Source organism: Leptopilina boulardi, unplaced genomic scaffold (genome assembly GCF_019393585.1).
Source record: "Leptopilina boulardi isolate dan_hultmark-lab unplaced genomic scaffold, ZJU_Lbou_2.1 LbouV2_327, whole genome shotgun sequence".
Taxonomy (NCBI): Eukaryota; Metazoa; Arthropoda; class Insecta; order Hymenoptera; family Figitidae; genus Leptopilina; species Leptopilina boulardi.
Window position 1 is genome coordinate 1,597,858 of NW_026137893.1, and position 17,615 is coordinate 1,615,472.

Here is a 17,615-nt window from a genome sequence, read left to right on the forward strand (position 1 = left end):
AAATTTTTTTTGTGGTCTGATTTAAGCAATTTATTCGAATTTAAAATTTTAAATTTGAAATAAATTTTCAACAAATTTAAACTGCTGTAGTTTTTGTTTTTAAATTTCTGACAACAATTCAATTTTAAAGTTTTTATTTGAAACTTTTTTAAATAATTGAATTTTTTAAGAAATATTAAAATTTTTGAAAATAATTGAATTTTGGAAGAGTTACAGTTGGAATTTTTTTTTTAGAAATAGTTGAATTTCAAAAGATTTTGTTAAATTTCAGACGATCATCAAATACTTTACAGAATCGAAAATAATTTTAGATAACCATTTTTTTTTTTTTTTAGAAATAATTGAATTTTCAAATATTTACAATTCAGATTTTTGAAAATAATTAAACTTAAAGTAATTTTTTTATTAAAATTTTTGGTAATTTCTGATGCTGAAGAATTTATATAACAAATTACAGAGAAAAATTGAACTTTAAAAATTTTTAATTGAAAAATGCTTTCAGATAATTGAATCTTCGAAGAATATTATCAAAATTATTTTTAAAAAATTGAATTTTTGTTAAATTTTAGATAATAATTAAATTTTATAGAATTAAAAATTATTTATCAAATAATTTGTTTTAATTTTTTTTTAAAGTAATTGAATTTTCAAATATTTACAATTTAGAGTTTTGAAAATAATTGAACTTCCAGTGATATTTTTTTAAAAATTTTTTGGGATTTTTGTTGCTAAAAAATTTATTAGAAATTACAGAAAAAAATTGAATTTAAAAAATTTTTAATTGAAAAATACTTTTAAATAACTGAAAATTTTCGAAGAATATAATAAAAATCATTAAAAATAATTGAATTTCAGAAAGTTTTAGATGGAAAATTTTAAAAGGTTTTAAATTAAAAATTTTGGTAATTTAGTTGTTAATTTTTTTAAATCTTCTTTAATTTTTTAAATTTAAACAATTATTGACTTTCATAAAATTTTTAATTGAAAAATAATTTTAAAAAATTGAATTTGTGAATAATTTCATTAAAATTTTTGAAAATAATTAATTTAGAGAAGAATTTTAGTTAAAAATTTTGTAAAAAATGTAACAAAAAAAAATTCGAACAAGTTGTACAATTTCCGAGGCCTGAGGTTTTAAACCGTTAATTCAGCTTTATATGAAATTGACAAAAATTTTTACAGATTCTTGAAAATGGAAAAAATTAATAAGGGAAAAATGAAACCGGAATTAAATTTACAGCGTCTCTGTATGCTAAAAATAGCGACGACTATTTGGAATAAAAATGAAACTAAACAGCAAATTGATTTATTTTTCGATAACTTTTATCCTTCTGATGACGATTGTTTTTTATATCAAAAATGGAATCAACAATTGACAAGTAATTTAGTGGCAATTCTCCATAATTTACCATTGTCATTGAATGTAAGAGCAAATTTAAAAAATTCCATTATAATTACTGGATTGCAAATTTGTCATTGGAGAAAATTTGTTGCCAAAATTTTGGAATTAAACATTGACGCGAGCTCAGAAATTTTTTGGACTAATTACGGCACTATTGATAAAAAGAAAATTTTTCACAATTGGTACAATAAAAAACAATTGAAATATAAAAAACTCTTTAATATTGCATGCATTCTTTGTTTTGATGATTATATTCCAAATTTATGGGAGAAAATTCCCGAGGACGAGAGATTTGATAATTTCTATTTGGAGACAATTTATACTTCTTCAAGTTATAATGTGATAGCGTATTGGAAAAATTTATTGCAAATGGATGATAAAAAACATTTTATAATTGGCTGTCAAAATGAAAATTTGAAAAGAAAATTTTCATGGTATCAATTTTGCAATAATAGTCAAAACATTGAGGAAACAATGTTTCGTATTTCAATGATTGAATGCCTTGAGATGGCTGTTAAATATTTTTGGTATAAATTAAATGATGAGCAACAAAAAAGAAGTGTGAGAATTTTAATGAAGACTAGTTATCCAAAGAAAGATGAAACGGAATTTGCGAGAATTTTATTTTTTCTATCGACAAAACTAAGTCGTGAAAGATCTGAAGAATATTTTTTGGTACAATCGATACTTATGAAAAATTATTCTATACAAGATTTTTTTTATGCAAGCGTTGGATCGTGTTTTTCTATTCTTTGATATTCTCTATGTTTTTTTTCATTGTGATCGCATAAATTTTGATCTGATGTGATATTTAAAAATATCAAACGACTACCTCCTTGTCAGTAGATTGCTTAGAATTGTGATTTATTTACGTGTAATATAGATACAAATAGAAAGTATAAAAATAGAAATAGGTATTAATGGCCGTGATAAGATTATTGTTCATTGTTTAAGAAATGTGTCTATTAAGAGATAATTTAATTGCTTAATACAAAATTTAATAGTTTTTTGTGTAAATAATTTGTTATAGTGGAGAATATTAAAAATTTATGTTTTTCTATAATATTATTATTAATAATGTTTAGAAGAAATATTGTATTCTGCCAAAGTAAAGAGAATATTTTTTTTATAAAGATTTATATTTCATGAAGAAAAAAAGGCTTTTGCCTTTAACTTTTTTTTTTTTTTTTTTTTTTGTAATAAACAAGACTGAAACAAAATAATTTTTGGTTTCTGTTTGTATTTTTATAGTAATTTTTTTGAATAAAGATAATTTAAAAGTGTAGATTTTGGAGAAACAATAGAACGACCTCATTTTTTAATTTATAAATCGTATATAATTATTTTACAAGGATTTAGTCAGATTAGAACATTTGTATGTTCAGTTACAATAAAATAAAAAAAAAGAATACTTTTTAAAGTTAATTTCTTGTAATTAACACTAAATTCAAATTTAGTTTTCAATCTGATAAGTACAACTGGTACATTAAAGAAATATTAAGTGTTTCGAAAAATGTATTTTCATTAAATGTTCTCGTTATATATATAATTCGATAATAATTTCTAAAACCGTTATCAAAAGATTGTATAAATTTTACAAAGAAGAAAAAATATACTTTGAAGTTATGTGATAAATCAAGTTCGGATAATTTCGTCGAATAATAAGTGGTGATCGATGGTATCAAAAGCCTTTTAAAAATTTTTATGTAGTTAACAATCAAAAAAATATTTTTCATGAATTTATTATTTTAAATGACAGAAATTCGAATTCATCGAATTTTAATTTGTCGGAATAAAAAATTCGATGAACTGGAATGTCTGTCATTTAAAATTTCGAATAACAAATATATTCCATTGAATAAGAATTTTGTTAAATTAAAATTCGCTTAAATTAAAATTCATTTAAATAAAAAGTTATGTAAAGAAAATGATTTTAAAATAATAATTTTAGCAAACAAAAATTCGGTAGCTAAAAATTTTGTTTAGTAAAAATTATTATAAAAAAAAAATTCTGTCAAATATTAATTCGAAAAATGAAAATTTGTCAAAAAAATCATTATTTTTAATAAAATACTTTAAATTAAAAATTCTAATTAATGATTTTTATGGGAAATTTATACGCCCCAATTTAGTGTAACTTGTATTTTTTTTCAAAATTAATTAAATTTTTCGAAAATAAATTTTCCAAAGTAGTTATTTATGATACAAGTGCGTAAAGCGAGTGAAATTTCATTAGAAAAATATTATAGAAGACTGTAATTTAATGAAAATTGACTGAAGGTGTTTTACAAATAGTTTTAAAATATAAAAAAAAAAGTTTAGGAAATAATGTTTTTCGTTTTTTTTTGTAGTAATTAAAGACACTATTATATGAGTTTTGTCTGTCAGAGAAATTTTTATATATTTTAAGAAAATCAAATGTCTTCAATAAAATATTTTTGTAAACTATTGAATGTTATCTATGGATAATTTATGAAAAGATTATAAAAATGAATGTGAAATCTATTTTTGTCTATTAATAAACATCATAATTAAACAAGAAGAGGTGTTTCATTAATTTTTCGTTCTAGAACTATTCTGTAACATTTACAAAACACAAAAATTGCAAATATTTATTTCTATTTCAACTATAGAAAGTTGCAGTTCTTTTTGCAATTTTCCCAATTTAAAATACATTGAGTATCAAAAAATAATAATAATATTATTAAATATTATTATAGATAGATAGATTTATTGATTTATGTATGACCTTTCGGCCTTTTACATTTCCCATACATATTTTTTCATATTTGCAAATTATTAAAAACATGAATAGTTTCAATTAACTTAACTAAAAATACATTAGAATTATTTATAACATTTAAAACTATAAACCGCTTTATTTACATTTAGCTATCTCCTCGAAAGCTCTTGTGTATCTGCAGAGAGCTATACTCGGCCTACCAGACAAAATTTCCCGAACTTTTTGCTGATTAACATTTCTGCCGCAATCGGTCCACTTAGGCTGCAGTCCCATGGCAGCGTTTTGCGTTGCGTTTTGTCACTAGACCCTGAGTGTAAACATAGCAAAAATATATCTGCATCTCTTTTACACTCATGGTCTAGTGACAAAACGCAACGCAAAACGCTACCATGGGACTGCAGCCTTATCCACTTCCTCAACCCACTTTTTTTCTATCAACTCTCTAGCTTTTTTACATACCTAGATATGCTCTATGTCCTCCGTTTTTGAACCACATAATCTACAACTTACGTCTTTAAAACCCTTATTCCCGGCCCTTCCTACGTTACCACATCTAATCCTAGCCCATTGTTCCTTGTCCTTGTAACTTAATTCTTTTAAATCCCAGTAATCTTCTCTCCCTGTTTTAATTTTCCATTTTCCAAAATCTTTGCAATACGAGGACCTATCAATCTTATTCCAAAGTCCCTGAATTTCCTGATCCTCTTTGACTTTGATATTTTCCTTTAAATTATCAAATATATCTCTCTCTTTCCCTTCAAGACTTAATAGATGAATCGTTCTGCCATCTCCAACATCATTGAGTACTCTTATTACTTGTGCTCCCCATGATGATGGAAAATTGTTTTTAATGCTTCTCAGTTCCTCATTTAGGCATATCCTTGGAAGTCTGTTTTCTTCCATCATTAAAATATCAATAAGGTACTTGAACGCTCTTCGTTTAGCTTCTACATCAAGGCTAACCCTTCCCGATTCCATTTTCCAGATATAATCTGGTGTGTTAATGTCTAATCCCATTGCCATTTTAACGAATCTTCCTTGTGCTCTCTCCATTACCTCCCATTTTTCCCATCCCCACGTTTCGACTCCGTATAGGCCTCCAGATTTGGACAGAATATCCATAATGAAAAGTCTCGTTTTTAGTCAGCCTATTCTTGCTCTTGTTAATACGCCCCAAGCAGCATTTGTTGCTTTCTGCATTTTTCCTGCCATTTTTTTAACATGTTTTCCGTGGGATCCTCTTGAAGAAAACCAGTACCCTAAATATTTATATTCCTTAACGATTTCCAGCTTTTTCCCAAAAATTTCCCATTTTTCCCCTTTCTTTAATTTACCACCTTTCCTAAACACCATAACATTCGACTTTTTAGTGTTGATCTCTAATCCATTTCTAACCACGTACCCTTCTAGTGATTTTAGCATTTGCCTTAATCCTTCTGGAAAATCTGCCAATAGCACTAGATCATCTGCAAACTTTAAAGAATAGATTTTGACTTTCCCTATGACAGTGCCTCCCTCTTTTTTGCTTTCCCAAATATCATCCATATATTCTCTATAAAAATATTGAATAACGTAGGACTAAGAGGACAGCCTTGTCTTACTCCTCTATTCGTTTCAAATGAATTCGTAAGTCCTTCTTCAGTTACTACTTCGTTCGATGTAACCCTATATATTTCCTTGATCATATTAAGCATTTTCCCATTAATTCCCAAATTTGAGAGCTTCCTAAAAAGAATTCTTCTATCCACTGTGTTGAAAGCTTTTTTAAAATCAATAAATGCTGCATGCAATTTACCTTTCTCTCTTTTCAATTTATTCTTAACAATGGAGTTTAAAACAAAAATATGATCCCTGGTCGACCGACATTTGCGGAAGCCTGCTTGATTTTCTTTATATACTTATTGTTCTTTTCCAACCAATTTCTAATTCTGTCGTCTAATATTGAAGCTAAAATTTTGTAAGCCGTATCGAGTAAGGAAATACCCCTGTAGTTATTTGTATCATTTTCATCCCCCTCTTTATAAATTGGTATAATTCTCGCTTTCTCCCAACCTTTTCCTAATTTCCCTTGATTCCAGAAACCATTCACTACTTTGTGTAACTCTGCAGGCCATACACTAGGGATTCCTCTTATAAACTCTATAGGTATCCCGTCTTCTCCTGGAGCTGTCCCTGCCTTCATTCGCAAAATGCATTTCGCTAGTTCATCGAAAGATATATCAGCGTTCAAGTCGTTATCACCTTCGTCGTTTTCAGTTTCTAGATTTGAATCCATTTCATCGTTCTCCGAGTTATTCCTTACCGTTACGTTATCCCTAGTCGTTACATTATTTTCTCTATTCTCCCCGTTTAGTAAACCTTGGAAATGTTGGAACCATCTTTCTTTTTCAACTCCTCTGCCTCTTTTCTTTTTTTTCGCGGTCTAAAATCCCCAATCGCCTTCCAAAAACTATTCATGCTTTTGCTTTCTTTCACCTTATTCCATTTTTCCTCCCTTCTTTCTTTTTCTTTTGAGTCGCATAACTTTTTCAATTTTCTTTTTTCCTCTTTCAATTTTAATCTGCTTTCATCGTCTCTTTTTTTACGGAAATTTTTTAAACACTCCCACACTTTAGATCTTTGTTCTGCGCATTTTTTATCAAAACCTCATCTTCTAACGTTGAAATTTCCATTACTTTCTTTTCTTACTAATTCTACTAATTCTGCTGCTTTCCATATGCATTGTTTGAAATTTGACCATCTGTCCTCCCAGTTTTCGCTTTTCTCCCCCTCTTCCCATAAGCTTTCCATTTCCTTTTTATAATCCTCCCCCTTTTCTTTTTCCCACCTAAGAATATTTTTTCTTTGTTTTTTAACTCTATCCTTCTGATTTACCCTAATTAATTTATCATCTAATTCTAAATTAAAACTTATTGGAAAGTGGTCCGATTCTATTCTAGTTTTCACTTCCAATTTTTTCACTGGACATTCATTACTGTTTTCCATTACTATAATATAGTCTAAAACCGATCCTCCCTCTCCGCGGATACACGTCCAATTTCCTTCTCTATCCCCTTCTATTCTACCATTTAAAATTCTTAAGCCTTGTTCTTCACAAATATCTAACAGTTTTTTCCCTTCAGCGTTGAGAACTCTATCCTTGGATTTCCTATTTCTACTGTATCCTCTATAAGGATCTAGTCTATCCCAGTCGCATCCACCCAGTTCTTCTCCTACTCTCGCGTTCCAATCTCCTACAATAATCAATTCTTCCCCCTCCCTTCGAGATTGATCTATGCATTTAATTAGTTCTTCTTTCATATTAGATATTCCGACATTGTTATACAAAGAAAGAGATATTATTATATTTTAATAAATAAATAAACAACAATTTGCTCAAATAAACCTACATAACGAGAAAAATAAAAAAAACTGTACTGCTTTAAGAGGACTTTCTGGTTTAGAATTCCAAAAACATAGATTTTTTATATTGAAAATGTTCCTTAGTATCATAAAATTAATGTCCGAAAACGTTTTTTAAAAAATGTGTAAAAAAACAAAAGTTGTAATAAAAAATTGTTTGATAGTCTTGGCTCAATGTATTAATTATGTTATGAAACCTTTAAACGCGTTTTTCTCGAAAACATATTTTTCAAACTGGTGCACGCCTTTTCTCGAAATCTACTGAACCGATTTTAAAAAACCAAGAACCATTCGATTCCTTAGTTAAAAAACTATAGAGAATAAACCTTTGAAACTTCATATTTCTACCCCATGTTTTTTTATACGGGGGTAAATTGTTCCAAAAACACGGTGTTTTTTCAAATTTTTGAAAAAAATGTTCATAAAAATAAAAAAAATCTTATCTAAAAAATCGTTTATTGTCTAGAATAAACCCTTATGAAAAGATTCGCGTTTGAAATTTGAAATTATATATTACAACAAAAGTTTTAAAACGTGTTTCTTATTTTGTCAATTCTAAACCAGAAAGTACCCTTAAGGTTATATCGACTATACGCACATTTAAATTAAACTATAATTGTGAAAAAAATAGGAAAACTGGAAAATTAGTTTTTTCTATATTGAAAAGACGAGTTGAATGAAAAAAAATTTACTTGAAAAAAGTTGTTGGTTTTCGAAAAGAAAATAAGTTCTTGCTTTGCAATCGAGAAATATCTCATTTTTAAATTTAATTGTTAACAATTATTATAATTATAAAAATAGTTATAAACTAATAATAAAATGATATTAAAATTATATAAAATTAAAATTAATAATTTATTATTAACTAGCAAAATTAAACGCGCGCAAGTGCGCCAAATTAAGTATTTAATTGTTTGTTATAAAGAAATTAAAGATTAATATTATCAATAATAATTCAATTTATTATAATATTATTACATATTAAATGATAATAATGAAAATTATATGTTTACAGGCCTCGGATTATACGACTTTTTCCGACTTTTTTCAAAAATACGACTTTTATCGACTTATTTAATAAAATGCGACATTTTTTTTTACATTTGAAAAAAATGTAAATAAAATACATTTTTTTAGTATAAAATGCAGATCTTCTTCAGATCATCTTCAATCCAATTATTTAACAAATTTTGAACTAAAATGATTCTTCACTAAATTAATTATTTTTAATAATTTTAATGAAATACATCACAAATTCAATTATATCAAAATTATTTTTCAATTAAAATTTTTATGAAGTTTAACAATTGTTTATAATTTTAAAAAAATATATCACAATAAAATTGAATTATTTTTTAAAAATTTCAATTCAAAATAAACTAAAATTTAATTATTACCCAAAATTTTAATTCAAAATCAATTAAAAATTCAATAATTATCCAAAATTTTCAATTTAAAATTTAATTATTTACCAAGTTTTCAATTTAAAATGAAATAAAATTCGATTATTTTCTAAAATTTCTATTCAAAATTAATTATCTAAATTTTCAATCAAAAATGAACTTCAATTAAATTATTATCCAAAATTTCAATTAAAATTCAATTATTTCCCAAAATTTTCAATTCAAAATGAACTGAAATTAAATTATTTTCCAAATTTAAAATCAAATAAAATTTCATTATTCTCAAAAATTTGAATTTTCAATAATTTGAATTTAAAAGCATCTAAAATTTAATTATTTCTAAAATTTTCCATCGAAAATTTTTTTTTTGGAATTTAATAATTTCAATTATAACTCTAAGGAAATTCAATTATTTTTAACTATTTTAATAATATTCTTTGAAAATTCAACTATCTGAAACCATTTTTCAATTAAAAATGATTTTCAAATTATTGTATTTTGTCCGCATTTTCTAATAAATTTTTAGTGAAATCATCTCAAAATTTTAATTAAAAATCACTTAAAGTTTCAATTAGTTTCAAAAATCTCAATTTTAAATCTTTGAAAATTCAATTAAATTTAAAAAATGTTTTCCAAAAATTGTTTGATAAATTATTTTTAGTTCTGTAAAATTTAATAATTGTTTGAAAATTAACAATATCCTTTGAAATTTAATTATTTCTAAAAATTTCAACTTTAACCCTTTGAAAAGGATTATTATTAAAAACAAAATTTTTTATTTAAGAATCTGTAAAATATTTTTGTTAAAATAAAAAACAAATCCACTTTTTTTTGGAATATAAATCGACTAATACGACTTTTTGTGTCTTTAAGTTGATTCGAGGCCTGTATTTTTATAATAAATATTTAATAGGTATTCGTTGGCCCCTGGTACCTTAAAAATTAATTTTTAAAAATAAATTTTTTTCAAATTACTATCTTGTACTATTCAAAAAAACACGTGAAATCAGAAAAGGCCAACTTCAAGTTAGGACAGAAGGACAGACCAAGCATTTTATTATTATATAATTGTTGACTTACCATTTTCTTCTGTTTTTCAATCGAATTGTAATGAATTAAATTTGAAGCTATATTATGATTTTAATATTATTTATTAATAAAACTTCTTTAAAAGCGCAATAAAAAAGAAAATCCTTTTACAGAAATGTGTAAATGAATTTAATTGATTTTTGTATGAAAAAATCTCAATTTCGAAAAATTAGCGCTTGTCCCCTTTTGTCATTCTACCCTTCAAATATATATAGGTATACCTAATACTAGGCGTTTTGAAGGATGGCAAACAATATGAATTATTAATTTTAGTCGATTTATCGGTATCAACGCGTTTGGTATCTATAACTATCATGGTTTCTGAGTAACTTTATTTGCAAAAAAAATATTGAACAACGTGTATTAAAATAAGAAAATAAATGATTGTTTTTCCAAGAATTGTTTTTCAATACATATAACCAATAATTATGGAATATTTTCCTATATAACTGAATTTTACAATAAAAAGAATCAATTTTAGGTCTATTATAAGTATAAGGGAAATAAATTTTTTATATTGTAAGGGGTAATAGACGCTTTTAATTCTTCGAAATATAGAATTTTATAATCGTCAATATTATTCGCAATTCTTTTCCAGAAATTTTACTTCCGTTATATAGGAAAGTAAGTTATTCATAAGTTATTCAACACATCAGCTCAAGAAAAAATATTAGAAGATAATTTTTCATTTGAATTGATAGATACATTTTTTTTTATCGAATATACGTTTCATGTTGTATAAACATTGTGTTTTCTTTTTTTCCTAACTTTTGTTGAATCAATGGACGTGTATGAGAGTCGTTATTTTAAAATTAATAAACTCGCTCTCTTTGTAATCGGACAATGGGTTTATCAGACAGTAGCCATGAAAATTATCACAAGAATTTTAATTTTGTTATCACTTACTTCTGCAATTATTCCTCAGGTACACTTTTGGGAAAAAAAACACTTTTAGATTTTACTTCTTTTTTATATAGCTATACAGACTGGACTAATTTTTTCGACTACCCATATAAAAAATTCAGATCAGATTCAGATAAAAAGTAACAACAGCTTAATTAGAATTGCCATTTGACAGAATTGCCATCTAACAGAAATATGTCACTTAACCAAAATGACAAGTAACCGAAATGTCAATGAACGGAATTGCCAATTAACCAAACTGTCAGCTAACAGAAACATCAGATTACGGAAATAGCACATAACAAAATTGTCATTTAACGCAATTGTCAGTTTGGATTAGTCAGTTAACGTAATTGTCAATTAACCGAAGTGTTCATGACAATTCCATTAACTGACAATTCAGTTAAATGACAATTCGTCAAAATGACTATTCCGTTAATTGACAATTCTGTTAAGTCACAATACCGTTCAGTGACAATTCCGTTAATTTGCATTTCCGTTAACTGAATATTCAGTTAATTGATATTTCAGTCAATTGACATTTCGGTTAATTGATAATTCCGTTAATTAACTATTCTGATAAAAAAATATCCGTTAACTGACAATTCTGTTATTTAACATTTCGTTAAGTTTGCATGTCGGTTAATTGTCGTTTCCGTTAAATGACTATTTTGTTAATTGACATTTCGGCTGTTTGACATGTCTATTAATTGCCAATTTCGTTAATCGTCATTTCCGCTTCACAGAAAATTAAAAGGCATTAAAATAAGCTGCAACGCTTATTATTTTAATCCAATTTTGCATATTTTAATTCATTTTAGTATTAAAATAAGCAAAATTGGATTAAAATAACGAGCGTTGCAGCTTATTTTAATACCTTATAATTTTCTGTGTTATTAACATTTAAATGTCAAATAAGAAAACTCTTTTATTTGACATTTCGGTTAAGTGACAAATCCGTTAACTATAAGCAAACCCGTTAAACGACAATTTTGTTATGTGCCATTTCCGTTAACTGGCAATTCCGTTAATTGAGAATTTCGTTGAATAACAATTTTGTTATGTGCCATTTCCGTAACCTGACGTTTTTGTTAGCTGAGAGTTCGGTTAAGCATCATTTCCGTTGATTGTGGTTTCTGTCAAATGACATTTCGGTTAATTGACAATTCTGTTCATTGACATTTTGGTTACTTGTCATTTTGGTTAAGTGACATTTCTGTTATTTGACACGTCGGTTAACTATCGAGTCAGTTAAGTGACAATTCTGTTAATGGCGTTTTCAGGGTTGCCAGACTCTTGCCTCGAGAAAGCGCCACTCGGGGCTGAGCAAGGAGCCCAAAAGCGCCACTAGAGGTCAATCGAAGAGCCCAAAAAAGCGCCAAGTTTTAAATGCTTATTTATAAACTTTTTTAATGTTTATTTATCAATATTTAAAAATGATTGCACAAATAGTATGCAAAATGTTAATTTAACTCTCAATAAATAATGTAAATCTTTTATTATAATCATTGTAAATTACGTAATACCAGCATAATACTGAAATCAGTATTAAATCAGTATCAACTTGTTATAAATCAGTATAACAATTTTATTATAATCTTAGAAATAAAATTCGTAGGAACACAGTAGAAATACTGATCATATATTTGTGTTACTTAGTATCACATTGTTTAACATATTTTTGCGTCATTTAGTATCACATTTTTTAATATATTTTTCCCCCCTGCAAAATGTCAGTTTCAACTGACCGTTGTAACCAACCTTTTAGTTGCGAATCTTTTTCCCAACTAACACAGTACTTTTTGGGATATTTACCCCACTTTCCCATTCTAAAAAAAATTAAAATAAAATATGTAGCCAAAAGGAATATTTTGAAATACAAACTACTTTACTTTTCAATACACTGTCTCACATATTTATAGTATAAGATAACGTACATATTTCTTTACATGGTGTTCAACACGTGGTTATATTTTAAAACTGGGTAAAATCAAATTATATTGTGAAAATTTTCAAAATGTAACATTCATACATACCTGCCAAAAAATATCTATTATGAATAATAATAATAATTTATCCACAATGCGAACTCGCAAGAGCACATTAAAAAATAAAAAGTATCCACAAATGTTCGACATTCGGCAAGTTTGTCAATAACGGAACGACTTGACAGGAAAGAATAAAAGTCATAGACTATTGTCATTGTTGACATGCTTGGCTCAATGTGTATAAATCATTAGGTACGATACACAAGCAGGATAATGAGGCAATTAACCACTTGAGCGTCATGGCGTTCCAACTGGCGTCGTGCGTGGCAGTGACAGAAGCGTCAAAAATGCATAAATGGCGTTCCTACTTGAATTCAATTTGTAAAGTCTGTAGACATAATTAACTAACTATAACTTACTTTTTATATTTTTTGAGATTAAGCAAGACGTATGTAACACAAAAAAATTATTTTTTTAAACATTCGAACAGTTTTTTCGAAATTTAAAGTCGACAATTTTTGGTACTTTTTTGCGAATGGCGTTCTAACATTTACTTAATAAAATTATATTTCTGCTTCCAAAAACTGTGCAAACCACCCAAATCTTGTTACTCGGGAATTTTTGGGATCGCTGAACACGAATTTGATGCCAAATTGACAATTTGACAGTTGACAGCTGTCAACTCAGTTGTCAACTTCTATAAAAAACAATTATTTTTTATGAAAATAACTGTATAAGGATTTTCGGGGTCGCTGATTACGAATATGAGATCAAATTGACAATTTGACAGTTGACAGCTGTCAATTCAACTGTCAACTTCTATAAAAGACAATAATTTTTTATTTAAATAACTGTATAAAGGTTTTTGGGGTCGCTGATTACGAATATGAGATCAAATTGACAATTTGACAGTTGACAGCTGTCAATTCAACTGTCAACTTCTATAAAAGACAATTATTTTTTATGAAAATAACTGTATAAAGGTTTTTGGGGTCGCTGATTACGAATATGAGATAAAATTGACAATTTGACAGTTGACAGCTGTCAATTCAACTGTCATTTTCATAAAAAACAATTATTTTTTATGAAAATGACTGTATAAAGGTTTTCGGGGGTTGTCAATTTGATCTCATATTCGTAATCAGCGACCCCAAAAACCTTTATACAGTTATTTTCATAAAAAATTATTGTCTTTTATAGAAGTTGACAGTTGAATTGACAGCTGTCAACTGTCAAATTGTCAATTTGATCTCATATTCCTAATAAGCGACCCCGAATACCTTTATACAGTCATTTTCATAAAAAATAATTGTTTTTTATAGAAGTTGACAGTTGAATTGACAGCTGTCAACTGTCAAATTGTCAATTTGATCTCATATTCGTAATCAGCGACCCCAAAAACCTTTATACAGTTATTTTCATAAAAAATAATTGTCTTTTATAGAAGTTGACAGTTGAATTGACAGCTGTCAACTGTCAAATTGTCAATTTGATCTCATATTCGTAATCAGCGACCCCAAAAACCTTTATACAGTTATTTTCATAAAAAATTATTGTCTTTTATAGAAGTTGACAGTTGAATTGACAGCTGTCAACTGTCAAATTGTCAATTTGATCTCATATTCGTAATCAGCGACCCCGAAAATCCTTATACAGTTATTTTCATAAAAAATAATTGTTTTTTATAGAAGTTGACAACTGAGTTGACAGCTGTCAACTGTCAAATTGTCAATTTGGCATCAAATTCGTGTTCAGCGATCCCAAAAATTCCCGAGTAACAAGATTTGGGGGGTTTGCACAGTTTTTGGAAGCAGAAATATAATTTTATTGAGTAAATGTTAGAACGCCATTCGCAAAAAAGTACCAAAAATTGTCGACTTTAAATTTCGAAAAAACTGTTCGAATGTTTAAAAAAATAATTTTTTTGTGTTACATACGTCTTGCTTAATCTCAAAAAATATAAAAAGTAAGTTATAGTTAGTTAATTATGTCTACAGACTTTACAAATTGAATTCAAGTAGGAACGCCATTTATGCATTTTTGACGCTTCTGTCACTGCCACGCACGACGCCAGTTGGAACGCCATGACGCTCAAGTGGTTAAGCAAACGGTTGGCGCCAGACGTCGTCAGCAGCAGGTGACAAAACTCTTAATTGAAAATCGCCCAAAGTCGCCATTTGGACTTTTTCGAGGAGCCCAAATGGCGCCTGAGCGCCACAGTCAAATTTTAGGCGCGAGCAGACCTTGCCAAGGAGCCCAATTAGCCAATTTGGCTAATTTTGACCCTCCCTTATACCATGTAAGGATACATAAGATTTTTCGGACCCCCCTCCTCCTTCTTACGTAAGTTTTTAACAATATTAATGTATAATTTAAATATTAATTACAACTATACAAATGAAAAATACTTGGCAAAATCTTACGTAAGAGTAGCTTTTGACCCCCTCCACTCCCCAACGTAAGACCATGTAGAGATTTTATGAACCCCCCTCCCCCTGTGGACCCTTACGTAATTATTGAATGGCCCCTTATTGTTCTTCTTTCTGTTTGTTTAAATGGCCTCTTGTTTTAACAGGTAGCCAGTACAAAATGTTCATCCGGGTATAGTTACGTAGTAAAACGTAAATATGTTGTTGTCGTAGTTCAGATGTAGTTCATTTCAAGTTAGGTCTCCCTGTCTGTATAATTTTACCCAAAGCGAAAAATCTACCAATTTCTACTGTAAATTCTTGATTAGAGTTGAAAATCAGTTCATCCAAACTTATGTCGTGTGGATTAAAGTCTGGAATATTAAGTGCTAAGAATGTGAAAAAGTTAGGTCTGCCAGGAGACAATATGACGCAGAAACTCAATAAATGTTTGAGATCCTTATGTTCGGCCCCACAATCGCAACCAGGAGGAGTGTTCCATCCCATCCTATTGAAGTGATCATCAGTGCAGATGTGGGATGTCCTCAGTCTAGTCACAGTGTTGATGTATCTCCTAGCCGCATCAATGCCGCGGAACCAAGGTCTTTTATTTTTGTAGCCCACTCTCAAATAGTATATGTTTCGTTATTGTTTGTAGTCGGTGTATGGCCAAATTAGTCTCTTCCAGGAATAAAGGTATTTTTTAAAAACAGGTAATAGATCGCGGGGGGGTACACCAGAGAATTTACCAAATTGGAAATCCAATGTTTCTCTCACTAGTCTGTCTGCTATATCATTGCTCTTAATTCCGACATGAGAAGATAACCAGAGAAAACGAATTTGGCAACCGGTTGCCATCAGTTGGACAATCATTCTAGTGATCTTGATTATAAATGGGTGGGGGTTAGAAACAAACATTATTTCCTTTAAATCTCGCAGGGATCCTCGAGAATCAGAAATGACAAGCACGTTATCAAATCTTGTTCGAAGGGAATACTTTAATGCCGAGAAAATTGCGTATAATAGGGAGTTTGCATAAAAAAAATGTTACGTTTTTTTTTTATAAAATCGTAAATATAGGTATTTTAAAATATATTAGTGTTGAAAGTTTTAATTTTTTTTAAATTTTACATATTAAAATTTTTATTTAAAAGTTGAAACTATTTATACTGAAAGAAAACGATTTTTATTGGTGCTGGGACGTGACGTCATAAGTGTCTACTGTCGCATCGTCTGCTACATGATCCATGTGTGATCTGTGTTTACTAATATATGCGTTCGCTGTTTTCAAATTATTTTATTTTTTTTAAGTAAAAATAAGTGATTTATTGTGTTTATTTATTATTGTATTATTATTGTAATTATCCATATCATCCTTCAACTACAATGAATAAGTGATAAAAATATTTTGAGGTTTAAAATTTTTTATTTTTAGGTTATGTTGACTACTTTTATTTACATTATATAGTGACATTTGAAAGTTTTTTTAACTTAAGTGCAAAAAAACATGCAAATTTGCATGTCTAAAAATATAATTTATAACTAGTTTAATTTTAAATTATTTCAATGTAAATATTCACATTGAAGTGATCTTGACAAAAAAAAAATTTTGAATTCATCGATAACATATTATTATCATTTCGTTTTGCAACTTGAAACCATTGTCTCCTAATATCTTCTTTCTGTGGCACAGTAAAAAACAATTTTCCGGGTGTTTTAATTGTTGTACTAAGACAATTTGGCACAAAACACGTTTTATATCTCTTGATTTTCTCCATTTCATAAAAATTTCCAGAAAAAACTTTCGTTCCATTAGGTTATTCACAAACAGTTCATGACAGCAGCAATATTTGGGCACTACATACGTCACATTCTGTTCGGTAAGACTCGGCTCTTTCCGGACCGTTTTCGATGTTTTAAAATAATATAAACTATTATTATTTAATTATATGCTTATTTTTGATTAAAAAATTATTTTAAAAAAAATTTGTTATATAAATTAGACCTAATCTATCGATTAAAATTAAAAAAAATTTTAATGCAAACTCCCTATTCAGCCGATTCGATGGACATCAGACCGGATTAGAATCAACCCTCATATTCAGACCTGAATCAATATCTATGAGGATCGGGATAGTAAGCTCCTCCCAGTAAAATCGAAAGTAGAAGGCTTAATTAATCTAGTACATCTGTGAGTCATGTTATTCATCTCGCGAAATGAATCCAGTAGTGAAAATTTCAAGGAAGAGATATTATTTCGGTACCGTTTGTCTAATA

General features: G+C 28.0%; 2 protein-coding genes across 3 annotated transcripts in view; both read left to right on the plus strand.

The window, feature by feature from the left end:
* LOC127284960 (uncharacterized) overlaps positions 1-17,615 on the plus strand; it is a 54,634-nt gene that overhangs the window by 3,019 nt on the left and 34,000 nt on the right. Inside the window, exon 3 of one of the 2 annotated variants that reach the window (XM_051310696.1) lies at positions 1,183-2,593. The exons of the other annotated variant lie outside the window; for it this stretch is intronic. Within the exon in view, the coding sequence (XP_051166653.1) occupies positions 1,193-2,158 (966 nt within the window). The 5' untranslated portion in view covers positions 1,183-1,192 and the 3' untranslated portion in view covers positions 2,159-2,593. Of the gene's footprint in view, positions 1-1,182; positions 2,594-17,615 lie in introns of those variants that run through there. 2 annotated transcript variants of the gene reach the window in all.
* Positions 10,671-17,615, plus strand: part of LOC127284955 (odorant receptor 67b-like) — a 30,404-nt gene continuing 23,459 nt past the window's right edge. The window contains exon 1 of the mRNA XM_051310685.1: positions 10,671-10,964. Within this exon, the coding sequence (XP_051166642.1) occupies positions 10,821-10,964 (144 nt within the window). The 5' untranslated portion in view covers positions 10,671-10,820. The remainder of the gene's footprint in view (positions 10,965-17,615) is intronic.